General features: G+C 41.6%; 1 protein-coding gene across 1 annotated transcript; it reads left to right on the top strand.

Moving 5' to 3' along the window:
• The first annotated feature begins 216 nt into the window (after window positions 1-216).
• Window positions 217-5,859, top strand: DIRAS3 (DIRAS family GTPase 3). The gene is made up of 4 exons (XM_025397016.1): window positions 217-416; window positions 853-966; window positions 1,052-1,300; window positions 4,447-5,859. The coding sequence occupies exon 4, from the start codon at window positions 4,517-4,519 to the stop codon at window positions 5,204-5,206; it is 690 nt and encodes a 229-aa protein (XP_025252801.1). The 5' UTR covers window positions 217-416; window positions 853-966; window positions 1,052-1,300; window positions 4,447-4,516; the 3' UTR covers window positions 5,207-5,859.
• Window positions 5,860-17,369: the final 11,510 nt, after the last annotated feature.

Here is a 17,369-nt window from a genome sequence, read left to right as displayed (position 1 = left end):
GCCAAGGACTAGGCCCACAGGGTGCTGCTGTCAAAACCTGCTGCCAACAACTTCCATACACTCCCCTGAACGCTCGGTAGGCGGTGGTGCGCAGCTTTCAATACATCCGCCGTCAGGCGCTCACAGGCAAGGGAGAAAGAAGCCAGACCGGCTCGGAGACGTGGCGGGCAGACGCAGGCGCATTTGGAAAAGGGACTGGTGGTGGGAGGTGCGGAGCGGTATTCCTAGCCGCTGGCGGACCCGATGGGGCGTCCTGCGAGGGTTCGGCGAGGGTTCTGCCAGGATAGTAGCAGTGCGCCCAAGGAGTGAGAGGCACCCGGGGCTACTGGAGCCAGACCCTCAACCCGCCCTAGTGGTAGGCGAGGAATAACGAAAGCCACGTATTCCCATTTCTCTAGTGGCTAATGACGTTAAAGGTTTTCATATGGTTATTTGCTATCTGCATATCTTCAGTGAAATGTCTGTTCATGTCTTCTATTTTCTAATTGAATTTTTTAAAATAATTGACTTTTGAGTTATGTATGTACATATTCTAGATACTGGTTGTATGCCAGATACGTGGCTTGTAAACATTTTCTCCTAGGTAAACCTTTTCAGTATCGTTACAGGGTCTTTCACAAAGCAAAATGTATGGGGTCTAATTCATCAAAATTTCTTTTTACTAGTCATGCCACTAATGTCAATGTAAGAACCTTTTGCCTAGCCTTAGGCAATAAAGAGTTTGTTGTTTTTTAAAACGCTTTTGTAATTTTACGCGTTACAGTTATGTCTAGCCACTTTTTATTTAAGGGTTTTTTGTTTGTTTGTTTGTTTGTTTTGGCGGGGAGATCTATGGATGTCCTATCTTTCCAGTATTATTTGTGGAAAAGATTATCTTTCCTGCATTAAACTGCTTTTGGACCTTCGTCAAAAATCAGTTGGACCGGTTTTTGTTGGCAAAGTTTTGCCTGAAGCTTATTCCAACAGGTGAGAAAAAGTCCACAGTTTAACAGTTCCTCCGCAACCTGTAACCCCACCCTGAACTTCTGGACTAGCCACTCGAGTGTTGCAGATGCCAAGCTGACCTCGGGCCGCTCTGCGTTGGGCCAGCCCCTCCCGGCTGGTTTCTCACCACGCATCGCGCAAGCGGAATTTATGCCTATTACCGACACTCCCTGCGCCCCCGCACCCCGCTCCTGTGCGCAAGTCGGAATCAAAACTCGGAGGAGTGAGCGTTCGGGGTGTCCAGTTGGTTGTCGCGGCAGTCTCTGCGAGCAGCGCATTTGTCTTCTAGGCTGCGTGGTTCGTGCCTCCGAGAAAGGTAAGTCTTTCTTTCGCTTTTTTAGGGGTACTTGAAAACAACATGTGCCAGACAAACCAGCAGATGCTGTCCCCAGTGGAAGTTTATGGGCGAGTTGTCCCTATAGCTGGTACCACGTCTTTCTTGGCGCGATTATGCAAGAGCCACCCGCAGCCACTCGCAGCCCCTGCGGGCTCGTGGCAGGTCCTGCAACTGCACTTTGGATAGTCCCGTTGGGAAGCTAGCACTTTTTAATATAGAAGAACGAGGCTTGGTTAAGTGTGCGAGCTTAAAGGTTGACATAGTGTCCACTATTACAGCTGCTTAGGTAGCTAGTATTCAGGAAATAATAGTGGAGTCGTGTAGTGTAAAAGTAAGATTGAGATGAACGAGGAGGGTAGCTGCTACTACAGCCACCAGAGAGAAACCTGACCCTGCAGATGCGTGGTGATGTCCATGAGCCAGGCTGGTACCGCAGCAGCAGCGGCGGGACCTTGAGCTCCGCACGGCCGCTGGGTTTGGACGCCCTCCGGTTCCTGGAAGCTTTCACCTCCCTCTCAGCCTGAGGCCAGGTTGTCTGGGAAGCTGGAAGGAGTGCTGGGGGGAGGGGGGTCCACTGCCTAAGAATGAGAGTTCTCTTCACATCTGGAAACTTCAGTTATCACATGTGTCCTTTGCCAATTTTCTTTTTCTTTTATTTTCTTTCTGATAGAGACGGGGGTCTCCCTTTAGCCAGGTTGGTCTTGAACTCCTTTGCTTAAGCGATCCTCCCACCTTGACTTCCTAAAGTGCTGGAATTACAGGCATGAGCCATCGCGCCTGGCTGCTTTACCAATTTTCTATGAATGAATTTGTACATACATCGCCTATAGCAGGAAGTAATGTAAAACAGAATAATTAGTAATGCACATTTACTAATGTGGGATGTTGGTGGCCAAGAGATACTTGGTCTTTACTGGAACTCTTGATACTAACGTGGAGTTTATAATAGTTGTGGGCAGTGCAGACAGGGCTAGGATTTCTGTGACTAGAGAACTCTAGTGCGTGAGGACCTAAGGAAAGCTGGATTGTTGATTTTTGCCAATAAATAAGATGTGAAAGATTGCATCACTGTAGCAGAAATCTAGTTTTTTAAGCTAAATTTTATTAAAGGTCATCATTGCTAAAGGAATTGTGCCCAGGATTTGGATAGCTGATATCATTACTTAATATTAGATGATATCAACTAACCACATCTTATAGACTGGAACAAAGTGCTAGATTTTACCTGAAAGCTGCAAAAATGAATGATTTAGACATATGTATGTATTTATTTTGTATCAATTTCAAATATTTATTGTATTAACATCCCTGGTCCCCTTTAATCAAGAATATAAAATCATTTACTTAAATTTTGCCACTTAAGTTTAGAATACTCTTAGAATCACGCTATCTTAAAGAAGCCAGACTAGAATTAGAAGCAAGTAAGTCTGAAGATATAACAACCAGCAACAACATTTTTTTTTCCAAACGAAAACTCTAATATGGGGTGGGCATGTTGTCTCACACCTGTAATCCCAACACTTTGGCAGGCTGATGCAGGAGGATCACTTGAACACAGGAGTTCAAGACCAGCCTAGACAACACAGTGAAACCCCGTCCCTACAAAAAATAAGAAAATTAGCTGGGCATGGTGTCACATGCCTGTAGTCCCAGCTACTCGGGAGACGGAGGTGAGAGGATTGATTGATCCCAGGAGGTTGAGGCTGCCGTGAGCCATGATCGCATGACTGCACTCCAGCCTGAGGGATAGAGCAAGACCCTGACTCAAAAAAAAAAAAAAAAAAAAAAAAATCACCACCAAAACTCTAATATGAACATATTACTCTCATGGCCTTGCACATTCTAAAAGGGTCCTTTTCCCCAGTACTGGGACAGTATGTGTTCAACTACGCAGCCAGCAAGAAAGGCTAGTTTATATAGGGAGTGTGCTATATACAAAAAGCGTCTCTTCTCTTTCTGGTATTGTACATGACACAATCACAGCTGTACCTGAAGAGAAGTGCATTTTCAGGACCATCATCACATAGAAACACGTATAAATTTCTATACTTAGTGCCAGAGGAATGACATTGCCTTGTACTTTTCCTACCTGTGTCCAGAGGCCAGCTATGCAGTCTGTCTGCATGGTGCCTAGAACTTTTTCCATCTAACCTAGGATGCTTCTGAAGCAGTCCCCCTGGGCAGCTGTCTGGTATTGAGGATATACCTCTGAGAAAAGTTTCTTACAAACCTATTCTACTGTGTTTTTTCCGGAACTCAAAAAGTTCATTGACTGTCCAAATCCTGAAATTTCCTCTACTTCCATAAGGCTGAATTAAAACTACTCTGTTAAAGGTAGTAGCCATGGCAAAAGAAAAACCACTGTTCTGTAGAAAAACTCATTCAATATTTAGAATGTTTTCTAAGCAGAGATGAGATACTGAAAAGAAAGGTACATATATATATATATATATATATATATTTTAACTCCACTGTGATTGTGACTAAGGATTCATGAACTAAGACCCCTCCCTCAGCTCTTGGTGGCACATGGTGACAGCATGCTCAGAGCAAAGGTGTTCCCCATGCCTCTTCTGGGGCTGTGCTGACTGCAGCTGCCTCCCCTCTCTACATCCCACACCACTGATGCCAAACACCCCTTCTTTCCCCTGTACTGATGACTCTGTAGCTTTAACCAGAGTGGTGGTGTCACTCTAAATGTCACGTTGGCATTCAGCCCCGGAGAGTGGGGAAAATTCCCCCACCTGCTTCTCTTTGACTGTTCAGTCCTCTTCAATTAAAATCTTCATTTTACAAGAGAGGAAATGAGAGTAAGTGTTTCTTGTAGGGGTGTAGTGAGAATTTAATAAAACAGTTAAAGGAAAGAAAACAAAAGGTAGTATTGTTGCACTTTCTAGATGGTAAAAAGCAAACCACCAGGTCTGCTGAATATATATCACCTGCCGGTCCCTCGGTCTAGCAGGCTGAACTTTGTGCCTGGGAATTTTCTTCTCGCCGTGTGCACCCCTTTGCGTCACGGGGTGGACTCTCTCCAGAGTCCTAGTGGAGCAGCTGGCCAGGCTGACGTCATCTGACAACATTATAGGTTACCACTACCATCTCTCACCGTCTCACTTTCTTCCTAGGGAGTCAGTCTCCTGCTGCCAGCTAAGTGTAGGAGAACTTGTGCACGTATCTCCCCTCCGAATCCCAACGATGGGTAACGTCAGTTTTGGCTCCAAGGAACACCAGCTGCTGCAGCGGTTGCGGCTTCTGCCTGCCCTGCTTATCCTCCGCGCCTTCAAGTCCCACAGGAGGATCAGAGATTACCGCGTCGTGGTAGTCGGCACCGCTGGTGTGGGGAAAAGCACGCTGCTGCACAAGTGGGCGAGCGGCAACTTCCGTCATGAGTACCTGCCGACCATTGAAAATACCTACTGCCAGTTGCTGGGCTGCAGCCACGGTGTGCTTTCCCTGCACATCACCGACAGCAAGAGTGGCGAGAGCAACCGCGCTCTGCAGCACCACGTTATAGCCCGGGGCCACGCCTTCGTCCTGGTCTACTCAGTCACCAAGAAGGAAACCCTGGAAGAGCTGAAGGCCTTCTATGAGCTGATCCGCAAGATCAAAGGTAACAACCTGCATAAGTTCCCCATCGTGCTGGTAGGCAATAAAAGTGATGACATCCACCGGGAGGTGACCCTGAATGATGGTGCCACCTGTGCGATGGAGTGGAATTGCGCCTTCATGGAGATCTCGGCCAAGACCGATATGAATGTGCATGAGCTGTTCCACATGCTGCTGAATTACAAGCAGCAGCCCACCACCGACCTCCAGGAGCCCGAGAAGAAATCCCAGATGCCCAATACCACTGAGAAGCTGCTTGACAAGTGCATAATCATGTGAGCCCTGGGCCTTAAGAGCCAGCTCTTCCTATCCTGTAGTGTGTAGAAAACGTGGACTCATTTCACCGTGTTACATGTACATGGTTGATTTTGTGCTGTTTGGACTGTAACATCCATATTGTCAATAAATATACCTTGTAAGTGGATAACTTCTTTTTCCCAGGCCAGAGAATTCAAATTGTTAAAAGACTGGCATTTGAAGAGGAGAACAAAAGTAGCATGATGTATTTAAAGTAAGGCCTTTAGTAATAAATGTAATAAGAGAAAATGTTTTGAAAAGAACAAAACATCAAAATGAATAGAAAGAAAAATTGGAAGGTGTCCTTTGGTAACCCTATTATTGTATATTACCTTTAAACATTTCACATCGTGCAAGTGTTTAATCATATCTTTTCATTGTGTATTTAATTAAGAAAAGTGTTTTCACAACAAAAGCTTTTGACAAATTGCTGCGTGACATATACTATATTAAAAAATGAATATGCTATAGCTGATCATTAGGGGTTTGGGAGCAGAGAAAATTGTGAAAGTGGAACTCTCTCACTAAAGATGTTAGTAGTTTCCTATGTCCTTTAAAAATGTTTGAGTATTCTGCATAGCAGTTTTAAAAAGTGTAACCGCTTCTTGACTTAATAAAGCTTTTCCTGCATGCAATCAGCTGTAAGAATTTGTCTTTCTAGAAAACAAAACATTGCCCATTGTATTAAAATTTAAACCATATCTGTTAAAGGTTTCCAATAAGAACTTCACACATGGGTGTCCCTGCCATGTTGAAATTATCCAATATGGGAGGGAGGTGTTTTAGGGAGGTCTCTGCAATGCAGAGCTGTTTTGTGTCTTTCCTGGACTGACATCCAGAAGAACTCCAGGCATCTTTGAGGAAGATGGTCACAGTGTTGCTGTCTCAAGAGGAAGCAGGTGAAAAGCAAGCCTCTGCCTTCTGTCTCTTCCTATATTCTGAAATACTGGATATAGGCAATAGGGAGCAGAATGAAAGATAAGGGGGGGAATGATATTTGAGAGACTCCCCTATAAGGGAGTTTTTAGAGATTAATTTTATATTTGAACATAATTTTTTGAGTGAGGGAATAAAGTATACATATCCTTGCTTTTGAGAGTTTTTTTTTTTTTTCTTTTTTTAACTTGGGAGTGGTTCAGGGGAGTCTCTTAATCTAGTGATTTTTTTCCCCACAAAGTATTATTGAACAAATATCTACTGAACAATGTATGTGCTTCTAGAGGAGAAGCACATTGTTGAGATGGAATTGTAAACACGATTTCATGGTACTCTAGATAGTTTCAAGCTTAGAAAATCTATTCAGTGGCTCCTTTTTAAATAATTAATTTAAAATTTCCCTATTCATTTTCATAGCAATTATTCTCAACCACTTGGAAAATACCCAAATGGTTCTACCATATAGTTTTTTATGAATTCTTTTCCTAAAAACCAGTTCTTTGCTGAAGTCCTAATGGAGTAAATCTGGTTCTAAAAGAAAATACTCTACCTTGATTATTCTCCAGGATAATTCTCCTTCAAAATGTATTGCATTTATTGTTGCTCTTCATAGGTGAGCAAAGGGATTATTAAAATCCAAGTGGCAAATACTAACCTTGAGAAAGGGAAGAACATGTTTTCAATGTTACAAGTAATAGTTAAAAAAAGAATTTTTGTTCCTGGGGTAACATCTTTATATAAGTAGGCAGTTACCTTACTGTAGAGAATGATTTTATTTTCCATTAAAACTTGTGCTAAATAGCAGGATTTTACCCCTCTACTTCTATCTTTGCCCAAATAGGAAAAATATAATCAGGATGATTACATTTTTAAAGACAATCTAATTACAACATTTTTCAGTCCCAATAACCAACTAAATACATCAAAGGTCTCTTATGTTTCAGTTCAAATCAAATAACATGCATTCACTTTACAGTTCTCTGACTCCTAAATACCTTTGCTCTTGCTACTTCTGAGCCCTAAACACCTGTCAACAGGTTGGATTCCAGCCAGGGAATCAGAATATTTTTGGATCATCCAATATGCAGCTCACCACCTAGTTATACTATAATTTATTTCTTCCCAGGATGCTTAAGAAACAGTTTCATTTTCATGACCAGCAAGGGCTTCAGGAAGCATCCTACCACAGGGTCCCTGGAAATGAAACGTGAATCTGCTCATGGCTGGGGTGGTCTCCATGTTAAATTCAGTCACTGTCACTCCCTTGGCGGACATCTGGTGAGCAAACACAGCTGCGGGGTACACCACAGGGGGAGCATATGCCACTAGACATAGTCACAAGGGTGAACTGTCTGTCAACCTCCTCCAGAAAGGCAGGATCCAAGTTTTCGCCAAACCACAGGGCTTAAGGTTGCGGCAAGCCCCTGCTCTCTGCCTCTTCACACCCAGGGAATTTCTCAACTGGGATTCTGGCATCTTGAGTACCAGGTCCTGGAGCACCTTCTCCTGATAAAGGTGGACCAACTGACTCTCATAATTCTCAGACACGACTCCACAAGAGGTACATGGAGTTTAACATAAGCTAGGGTGGATTTCCAGCAGGTTCTTGGTGCCAGCCTTGGGTGCCGCTCATGGTTGTTCTGTCATGATCATGCCCTGGCGGCCCTGTCCGCCCAGCAGGGCATCACATTCGGTGGTGGTGAGGTGCAGGGCTGGGCTCCTGCTCTGCCTGACCTCCCACCCGCAGTGGGGAGCTCCCGCACCCGGAAAAGCGTGGGCAGAGGCCGGAGGGGCCGCCAGGGCCTGAGCTGACATTTTCCCCAATGACCTCCAGCTTGTCTGAAGTGGAACCCCACTTACCTCACTAACACTAGCCCCTGAAATGACCACCATGTGCTTTGGTTTTACAAAAAACTTCTGAAAATCTGCCATACTTTAACTGGGAGGAACCATTGTCTAGCATATCTTGGTTTCTGTGGTGGCTGGAAGCTTCAGGCCACAAAACAGCTGGGAAATTAATGGGCTCGGGACAATGTGGAGAGATTAGCAGGTTTTCTTGTAGTTCTGATTCATTCATTCATTCATTCATCCATTCATTCATTCAGAGACAGGGTCTCACCTTGTTGCCCAGGCTGAAGTGCAGTGGCACAGTCTTGGCTCACTGCAGCCTCCACCTCCCAGGCTCAAGCATTCCTGCCACCTCAGCCTCCCAAGTAGCTGGGATTACAGCCACCATGCCTGGCTACCTTTTGTATTTTTTGTAGAGATGGGGTTTCTCCATGTTGCCCAGGCTGGTCTGAAACTCCTGGGCTCAAGCAATCTGCCTGCCTCAGCCTCCCAAAGTGCTGGGATTCCAGCATGAGCCACCCTGCCCAGCAGTGGTTCTGATTCTTTCGTGGGCAGCAGGAGGTGGGGGTGGGGTGGAGCAGCTCAAAGTCCTGCCCCCAAATAAAAATATTTTAAGATAGCAAATATTTATAATCTACATGCCAATGTTTTTGAACTATAGAACGTATATAATCTTTCTACATTGACATGCTCTTACTTTAATCCTCACAACTATCCAATAAAAAAGATAATGTTATGCCTATGTTACAGATGGGGGGACACTGATAAATGTCACAAAACTGGTAAGTAGCAAAGCCAGGATTTGAACCCAACTGTTCTGCTCCAGGTCAGTGCTCTTGACCACTGTAGTACACTTGTTTTTTTTTTTTTTTGAGACGGAGTCTGGCTCTGTCGCCCAGGCTGGAGTGCAGTGGCACAATCTCGGCTCACTGCAAGCTCTGCCTCCTGGGTTCACACCATTCTCCTGCCTTAACCTCCCAAGTAGCTGGGACTGCAGGTGCCCACCACCACCCCCAGCTAATTTTTTGTATTTTTAGTAGAGACAGGGTTTCACCGTGTTAGCCAGGATGGTCTCCATCTCCTGACCTCGTGATCTGTGCGCCTCGGCCTCCCAAAGTGCTGGGATTACAGGTGTGAGCCACCGTGCCTGGCCTGTGGTACACTTCTTCTCCAAGATGACTAGTCAAAGGGTGGAGGAACTCACCTTTCTGTTTTCTATTCATATTATGCCAAGGTGGAAAATGAACCTTCCTCAGAGTTTCTCCCAAATCCCAGATGGGAGGCAAAGAAGCAAGTCAACAATTTAACAAGCATAGGGTGTTTTAGAAACAGGGAAGATAAGCACCTTTAATGAGGAGTGGGAAATATTTTCCCTGAAGAGATTACATGACTGGAATCTTGTAGGTCTAGTAGGATTGGTTTAGGTAGAGCGGGTGAAGGTGAGGGAAGGAGAGGAAGACATTTCACATTTCAGGCAGACAGGACAGTGAACAAAAGCACAGAGAAAATGTGGGGTCTGAGAGATCACAGCCTGATTCTGGAAATGGACAGAGGAAATTATGGAAGATGAGCTAGAGAAATTAGAGTTTAGAATTCATTCTTTAGAGGTAATGAGGAATTAGGAAGGGATTTAGGCAAACTTGATCATACTTGCATTTTGAAAAGATCACTCTAGAGCCTCTGTGGGAATGGAGAAAGACAGGTAGACCAATTAGAAAACTATTAGAATCATCCAGGAATGAGATTTTGAACAAATGCTCTAGCCATTGCCAGAGGGAACAATGACAAGAGGATGGACTTGAGAATTACTTAGCAGGGAGAATGGCCAAAGCTTGGTGATGTGTTGGAGTTTAGAATAAAGGGAGAAACAAGGTGACTGTCATGTTTCTGAGTGGGATTCCTGGGTGGGTCATGGGGTCATTGACCAAGTCTAGAAATGCACAAAGGGGTCAATTTGGGTGAAAATCTATTTGCACATGCACATGTGAACAATAAATTACATTCTAGATAACACAGTTGCAAGATGTTTATGAGACAGCCAGGTGAAGGTTTCCAGTGGAAACTGGACTGGGATTAGAGACTAGAGACCATGATTTGTGAGTTTTCAACATATGGCTGATGGTAAGGCTATGGAGGGAAAGAAGAGGAGGCAAGATGAAAGTGGCTAGGGTAGAATCCTGGAGAACAGAAGCATTTAGCTACTGACAAAGAGGAAACTGTGAAGGGCACTTTGAAGTGACCAAAAGATAGGAGGAAACTCACAATGTACAGCAGTAAATGCTGAGAGAGAAATGAGTTTCAAAGAAAAGCATGTAGTCTATCACAGCAAAAAGGTAATAATATGAGGATTAGAAAGTCTTGTTGATACTTAGCGGAGATTTCTGGGCCCACCCAAGAGAGAGAAGCCTCATTTCTCCCATGTACTGTCTTGCAACTAAAATAACCCTGGAAATAGCATAACAGATAAGCAAAGGGAAATACTTAAAGGTGGGAAAATGTGGGCAATCTAGGAACCTCAGGATGTAAGGAATGCTATGATAGTGAATTTTCTGGGTATCCTTATTGTGTCCATGTATCCTGGATAGGACACTGCAGAAGCCCCCAGGCTGGAACCACCAATAGGTGCACACACGTGTGAGCATGTACACACACAAACACACAAAGGGCTGACAAAAGCATGTTTCCCCTAGCCAGGAAAGGACAAATTAACAAGAGGAAATCTTTTTGGCAATATCTGTGCTACTCCAGATAAACACCAATGGCAAAACCCCTTCTATTCTTCCTCCCCAAAGAGGAAAATTGTCTTCCACCTCACCATACTCTTTCCTGAAGAAGTAAATGCTAATGATTTGATTTCCTCTTCTGGTACTGTTACCAGCAGGACAGAATAGGAAACCATACAGGCTGTCAACCTAAATGACAGAGAGAGGCTTTCTAAGAGGAAATTACGTTTATTTGGAAATAGAGCATTGCAAAGGGAATATACATGCAATAGTAAACTATGTGCGTATTTGGAGTAACGGAAGACAAACATTTCTAAAGAAAAAAGAAATGAGGAGCATTACACAATTGTTCTTGAAATAATTATCCTTGGCTACAAAGATCAATGACAAATATGACACCAGCCTGAGGTTGGACAGACAGTGCTAGTCATATGTCCTGCAGAAGTGTCTTTTTGTGTGATTGTGATGGCCTTTGTGCCAGGTGGTGTTTTTTGTAGAGATTTTTTCTGTTGTTATTATCAAGCATACAAGCATGAGAACCCTCTCTTCATGGCCTTCCCTAGCTCTTATTTCCAGAGTTTTCTTAACTTTGGTGACACCATTTTGGCCCTGACAACTTTTGCAGGGCCAAGGAAAAGCTTCCACTTTATCCTCTAAGTTTCCTGAAAATCAGTTGACAAATGGCAGACTAATAGTCAGGAATGCATACATGGGAGAGAATCACAGAGTGTTTATTAGTTTGTTTTCATGCTGATGATAAAGACATACCTGAGACTGGGTAATTTATAAAGAAAAAAGAGGTTTTATGGACTCACAGTTCCACATGGCTGGGGAGTCCTCACAATCATGGTGGAAGGCAAAAGGCATGTCTTACATGGTGGCAGGCAAGAGGGAATGAGAGCTAAGTGAAAAGGGAAACCCATTATAAAACCATCAGACATCGTGAGACTTATTCACTACTATGAGAACAGTATAGGGGAAACCACCCCCATGATTCAATTATTTCCCACCAGGTCCCTCCCACAACACATGGGAATTATGGGAGCTATAATTCAAGATGAGATCCAGGTGGGGACACAGCCAAACCATATCGGAGTGATCACTCCAACTCCCCAATGGGGCACAAAAGCTTATATACATTTTGTCATAGAGGAGGGAGGAGACAGGGGCCCACCTTGCATTTGAAAGGAGGGAGCAATGAGACAAGTTAGAGAGCCCTTGATTCTAGGGTTTATTTTTGAGTCCTTGCAATTCTTAAAAGCAGTCAACATACTCAACTGCCGTATTTTGGGAAATCATTTTCTGCACCCCAACAGAGCTAATCCTCTAGTTCAGATTCCTTCTATCCTTTCCTTACTGGTAGGGTGGTGTGGTGGTGGGTGGTAGGGTGGTAACTTGGACCTGGCTCAGTGCTGAGCCTTAAAACAATGTCTTTTGACTAATAATCCAGTGTTGTTTTTGCCCCTACAACAGACTAACCCTCTAAGAATTCTAAGACTTAGTTCTTATGTTCAAGTAGAATCATCAATCAGGAGTCAGAAGAGTCACATTTCATAATTTATTCCTAACTTTACAATTGTTTAGCCTTATATCTGAAATGAGCTGATCAGGGGGTTCATGCTCTGAATGCCTTTACAGGGTTGTGTCAGTGGCATCAGTGAAAATGAATGAGGCTATGCAAGCTGGAGCTAGTTAATACTTTCCTCCCTCTCTCATCTCATCACTATAGCTCACTAAGGAGCTGAGCTAATACCCCAATAAGGCAGTATGAGTTTGCACCCACATTTTCTGGGAGGAGTTCTATAGGACTGAGAAGGAAGTTCAACTTTCAGTCCACCCTTCTGCAAAGAGGCAGTGTGAGCACACCACTTCCACTGAAAATACACACTCACTTGGCCCTCAAACTACATTTCAGTGGAGATAATGCCTGGTAAAAAAGATTACATAGAATCTAGAGTCTTCCAAATGTCTAGAATACCATAGGAAATCACTCATCAAACTAAGAACCATAACTAACTAACTAAATAAATAAAAGTCACAGCTTAAATGAGAAAAGAAACGAACAGGCAACACCAAGATAAATTCCAAGGTGTTGGAATTATCTGAAGAGAATTTTAAAGCAGCAATTATGAATTATCTTTAACAAAAAAAAAGAAAACCTTAATAAAGGAGTAGAAGTTATAAAAAGAATCAAATGGAAACTATAACACTGAAAAGTACAACAACCAAAATAAAAATCTTGCTAGATGGACTCAATAGTAGAGTGGAGATGACAGAGGAGATATCATCAGTGAACTTGAGGACCGATGAATATAATTTACCCAATCTGAACAAGAGAGAGAAAGTAGAACAAAGAAAATTAACAGTGTCAGAAGGGCCAACATTCGTATTACTAGATTCCCAGAAAAAGAGAAGAGAAAGGAGCAATTTACAGGGGAAGACAGTCGCTGTCAAGGTGGAGGTGGGTGATGGAGGGGCACTGGATCCATTACACTTTCTTTTCCCCATACTCCTCCTCACTGCCCCCATCCCCTATCTTTACTACACTCTGCCTGGATTTTTTCTTCTCTTAATAAAGTCACATATTAAAATTCAAGGCATTCTTCAGGACTCAAAAAATGCCAAATCTGTTGAAAGCCTTCCTTGCTTTCCTTAACGGAACTTGGTAGCACCTCTCTCACCACATGCCTGTAACTTATATTGAACTTTAACTTGGACCTGGGCTCAATGCTGAACCTTAAAACAATGTCTTTTGACTAATAATCCATTGTTGTTTTTGCCCCTACACCAGACTAACCCTCTAAGAATTATAAGACACTTTCAAGTAGCATCATCAATCAGGAGTCAAAAGATTCACATTTCATATTTCACTCTTAACTTTATAATTTTTTAGCCTCATGTCAGAACAAATCATTTCTCTCAGACTCAATTTCCTTGTCTTTATAATGGAGGATAAAAAGTTTCTGCTCTGTCTGCCACATCATGTGACTAGGAAAATGGAATAGAATTTGCATGTGAAAATACTTTGTAAATTATAAGAAAAATGCAAGTAAATAATTTTAAATCAGGTTAGGTGAAAGAAAGAAGTGTTATTTACATTTATGGATGTGACAAGTTTCTACTTGCAGAGTTTATGAAAGTTGGCAATTCTGAGTTGAGATTTTGGCCAGAGCCCTAACATTTTTGTATAGAAGTTGATAATAACTTCACAGCACATTCTCCCCTTTCCACATTTGTTACATTTCTATTACATTTCAGAATGTTTTCTGAAGATGAAACATTTTATAGTTAAGGTATGCTTATGCCTCTTATTAAAATATTATCTCCAGAGTTATTTCCAAATTTTTATGGTAACATCTTGAATAACTATAGTACAATATCACAACCAAGAAATTGACATTAATACAACCTATCAATCTTATTCAGATTATCACCAGTTTTATATACTCTTGTGAGTGTCTGTATGTGTATGTGCATGTATTTAGTTCTATGCAATTTATCATATGTGGCAAGTTATGTAATTACCATCACAATTAAGATACAGAACGATTTCTTGCGCTACTCTTTTGTAATCACACTTATCTCCCTCCCCCTACACTTTGAACCCTAAACACTGGCAACTATTAATCAGTTCTACTACATCTATAATTTTGTCATATCAAGAATGTTATATAAATGGAATCATGAAGTATGTAAGCTTGTGGGATTTTTTTTTTTACTCAGCATAATTCCCTTGAGATTCCCTCAAGTTATGTGTATCAATAGTTCATTCCTCATTATTGCTGAATGATGTGGATGTGCTGTCGTTTTTTTAATCATTCATCCATTGAAGAACCTCTGGACTGTTTTCAGTTTTGGCTACTACAAATAATACTGCTATAAGTGTTCACATGCAGGTTTTTGTGTGAAAATGATATTCATTTCTCTGGAATAAGTGCCCAAGAGAACAGTTGCTGGGTCATATGGTGGTTGCGTGCTTAGTTTTATAACAAACTGCCAAACGTTTTCCAGAGTAGCTAAATCATTTTACGTTCCCACAAGCAATGTGTGACTGATCCAATGTCTTTGCATCATCACCAGCATCTGGTGTTGTAATTATATTTTTTAATTTTAGCATTTTGATAATTGTGTCGTTTTGTCTTGTTGTGTTTTCAATTTTTGTTTCCCTAATGGCTAATAAAGATGAACATCTTTTCACATGCTTATTTATCATCTGTATATATCCTCTTTAATAAAATGCTTATTTAGGGGTTTTGCCCATTTTCTAATTGGATTGCTTGTTTTTTATTTCTGAGTTTTTAGAATTCATTAAATATTCTATATTTTATTCCTTTTTCAGAAATCTGATGTTCAAATGTCTTCTCCTAGTTTGTAGGTTGTTTTCACTCTTTAACAGGGTCTTTCACAGAAGTTTTAAATTTGATGAAGTCCAATTTATCAACTTTTTCTTTAAGGATTATGCTTTTGGTGTCAAGTCTAAGAACTTTTCACCTAGATTTTGAAGATTTTCTCCTATTTTTTGTTAAGTTTTATAGTTTATGCTTTATATTTAAGTGGATGATCCATGTTAAGTTAATTTTATATAAGGTGTGAGGTTTAGGTTGAGTTTTTTTTTTTTTTTTAAGTTTTCTTTTGCCTATGAATGTTTAATTGTTCCCAAACCATTTATTTAAAAGACTATTATATTAGTCCATTCTCACATAGCAATAAGGAACTACCTGAGACTGGGTAGTTTATAAAGAAAAGAGGTTTAATTAACTCACAGTTCTGCAGACTGTACAGGACACATGGCTGGGGTGGGAAACTTACAATCATTTCAGAAGGCAAAGGGAAAGCAGGCATATCTTCACATGGTGACAGGAGACAGACAGAGAATAAATGGGGAAGTGCCACACACTTTTAAACCATCAGATCTCATGAGAACTCATTCACTGTTACGAGAACAGCAAGGGGGAAATCTGCCCCCATGATCCAATCACTTCCTACCAGGTCCCTCCCCCAGCACTGGGAATTACAATTCAAGATGCGATCTGAATCTCATCTTGAATTGTAAATCCTCATAATCACCATGTGTTAAGGGAGAGCCCAGGTAGAGGTAATTGAATCATGGGGGTGGTTTCCCCCATGCTGTTCCTATGACAGTGAGTGAGTTCTCAGGAGATCTGATAGTTTTATAAAGGCCTCCTCCCCCTTCACTCAGCACTTCTCCTTCCTACTGCCTTATGAAAAAGGTGCCTTGCTTCCCCTTCACCTTCTGCCATGATTGTAAGTTTTCTGAGGCCTCCCTAGCCATGCTGAACTGTGAGTCAAGTAAACCTCTTTCCTTTATAAATTACCCAGTCTTGGGCTGCTTTTTTTTATAGTAGTATGAAAATAGACTAATATGCATATAAACTATCTTCCCTACAGTGCACCTAGTGCATGCTTTTGCACAATTAATTGAACATAATTGTGTGTGTCTATTTCTGAGTTCTCTGTTCTGTACCATTGATCTATGTGTCTATCTCTCCACCAATTTGACATTGTCTTGATTACTTTAGCTTACATAGTAAGCCTTAATATTAGGTAGAGTTATTTCTGCCACTTTTTTGGGAGGCTGAATAATGGCCCTAAAACTATCCAGGTCCTAATACCTGAAACTTGTGAATGTTCCTTATACCGTTGGCCCTTAAATAACATTAGTTTGAACTGTGTGAGTTCCCTTATGGGTGAATTTTTCTAGATAAACATATTGAAAAAATTTGGGGGGGTTTCTGAAAACTTGAAAAAAATTGAAGATGAACCACACAGCCTAGAAATATCAAAAAAATTAAGAAACAGGCATGTACTAAATGCATAAAACATGTAAATGCCGGTCTATTTGATTACTTGCTACAATAAAATATACACAAATTTATTATAAAAAGTTAAAATGTATCAAAATCTATACAAACAGACCACTTACAGTTGAGAGAAATGTAAAGAAACATGAAGATACAGTTGATGTGGTTTGGCTCTGTGTCCCCACACACATCTCATCTTGAATTGTACACCCATAATTCCCATGTGTTGTGGGAAGGACCTGGTGAGAGATAATTTGAATCATAGGGGTGGTTTCTCCCATACTGTTCTCATGGTAGTGAATAAGTCTCACAAGATCTGATAGTTTTACCAGGGGATTCCACTTTTGCATCTTCCTCATTTTCTCTTGCCACCACCATGTAAGAAGTACCTTTTGCCTCCTACCATGATTCTGAGGCCTCCCCAGCCATGTAGAACAGTAAGTCCAATTAAACCTCTTTTTTTCCCCCAGTCTCCAGTTTGTGTTTTTCAGCAGCATGAAAATGGACTAATACAACAGTATTCAATCATAACAGCATAAAATTAACTATAGTACATATTACTTTAATAATTTTGTGACCACCTCCTGTTGCTATTGTTGTGAGTTCAAGTGTTGTGCCCATCCACTTAAAATGCTGATGATGCTAAGCATCTCCATGTGAGCAGTGTGTCTTTCCAGCAAATTGCCTATCACAGTAAAAAGTGATCTCTTGTGGTTCTCATGTATTTTTTATCATGTTTGCTGCAATACCATAAATAACACCATGGGAACTATATGACGTGTCACTAGTGATGCTGGAAGGTCTCCTAAGAAGCAG

Source organism: Theropithecus gelada, chromosome 1 (assembly GCF_003255815.1).
Source record: "Theropithecus gelada isolate Dixy chromosome 1, Tgel_1.0, whole genome shotgun sequence".
Lineage (NCBI taxonomy): Eukaryota > Metazoa > Chordata > Mammalia > Primates > Cercopithecidae > Theropithecus > Theropithecus gelada.
This window is presented reverse-complemented; position numbering and strand designations above follow the sequence as displayed.

Coding starts and splice junctions, on each gene's coding strand:
- DIRAS3 (XM_025397016.1), top strand. CDS start 4,517: ATGGGTAACGTCAGTTTTGGCTCCAAGGAACACCAGCTGCTGCAGCGG.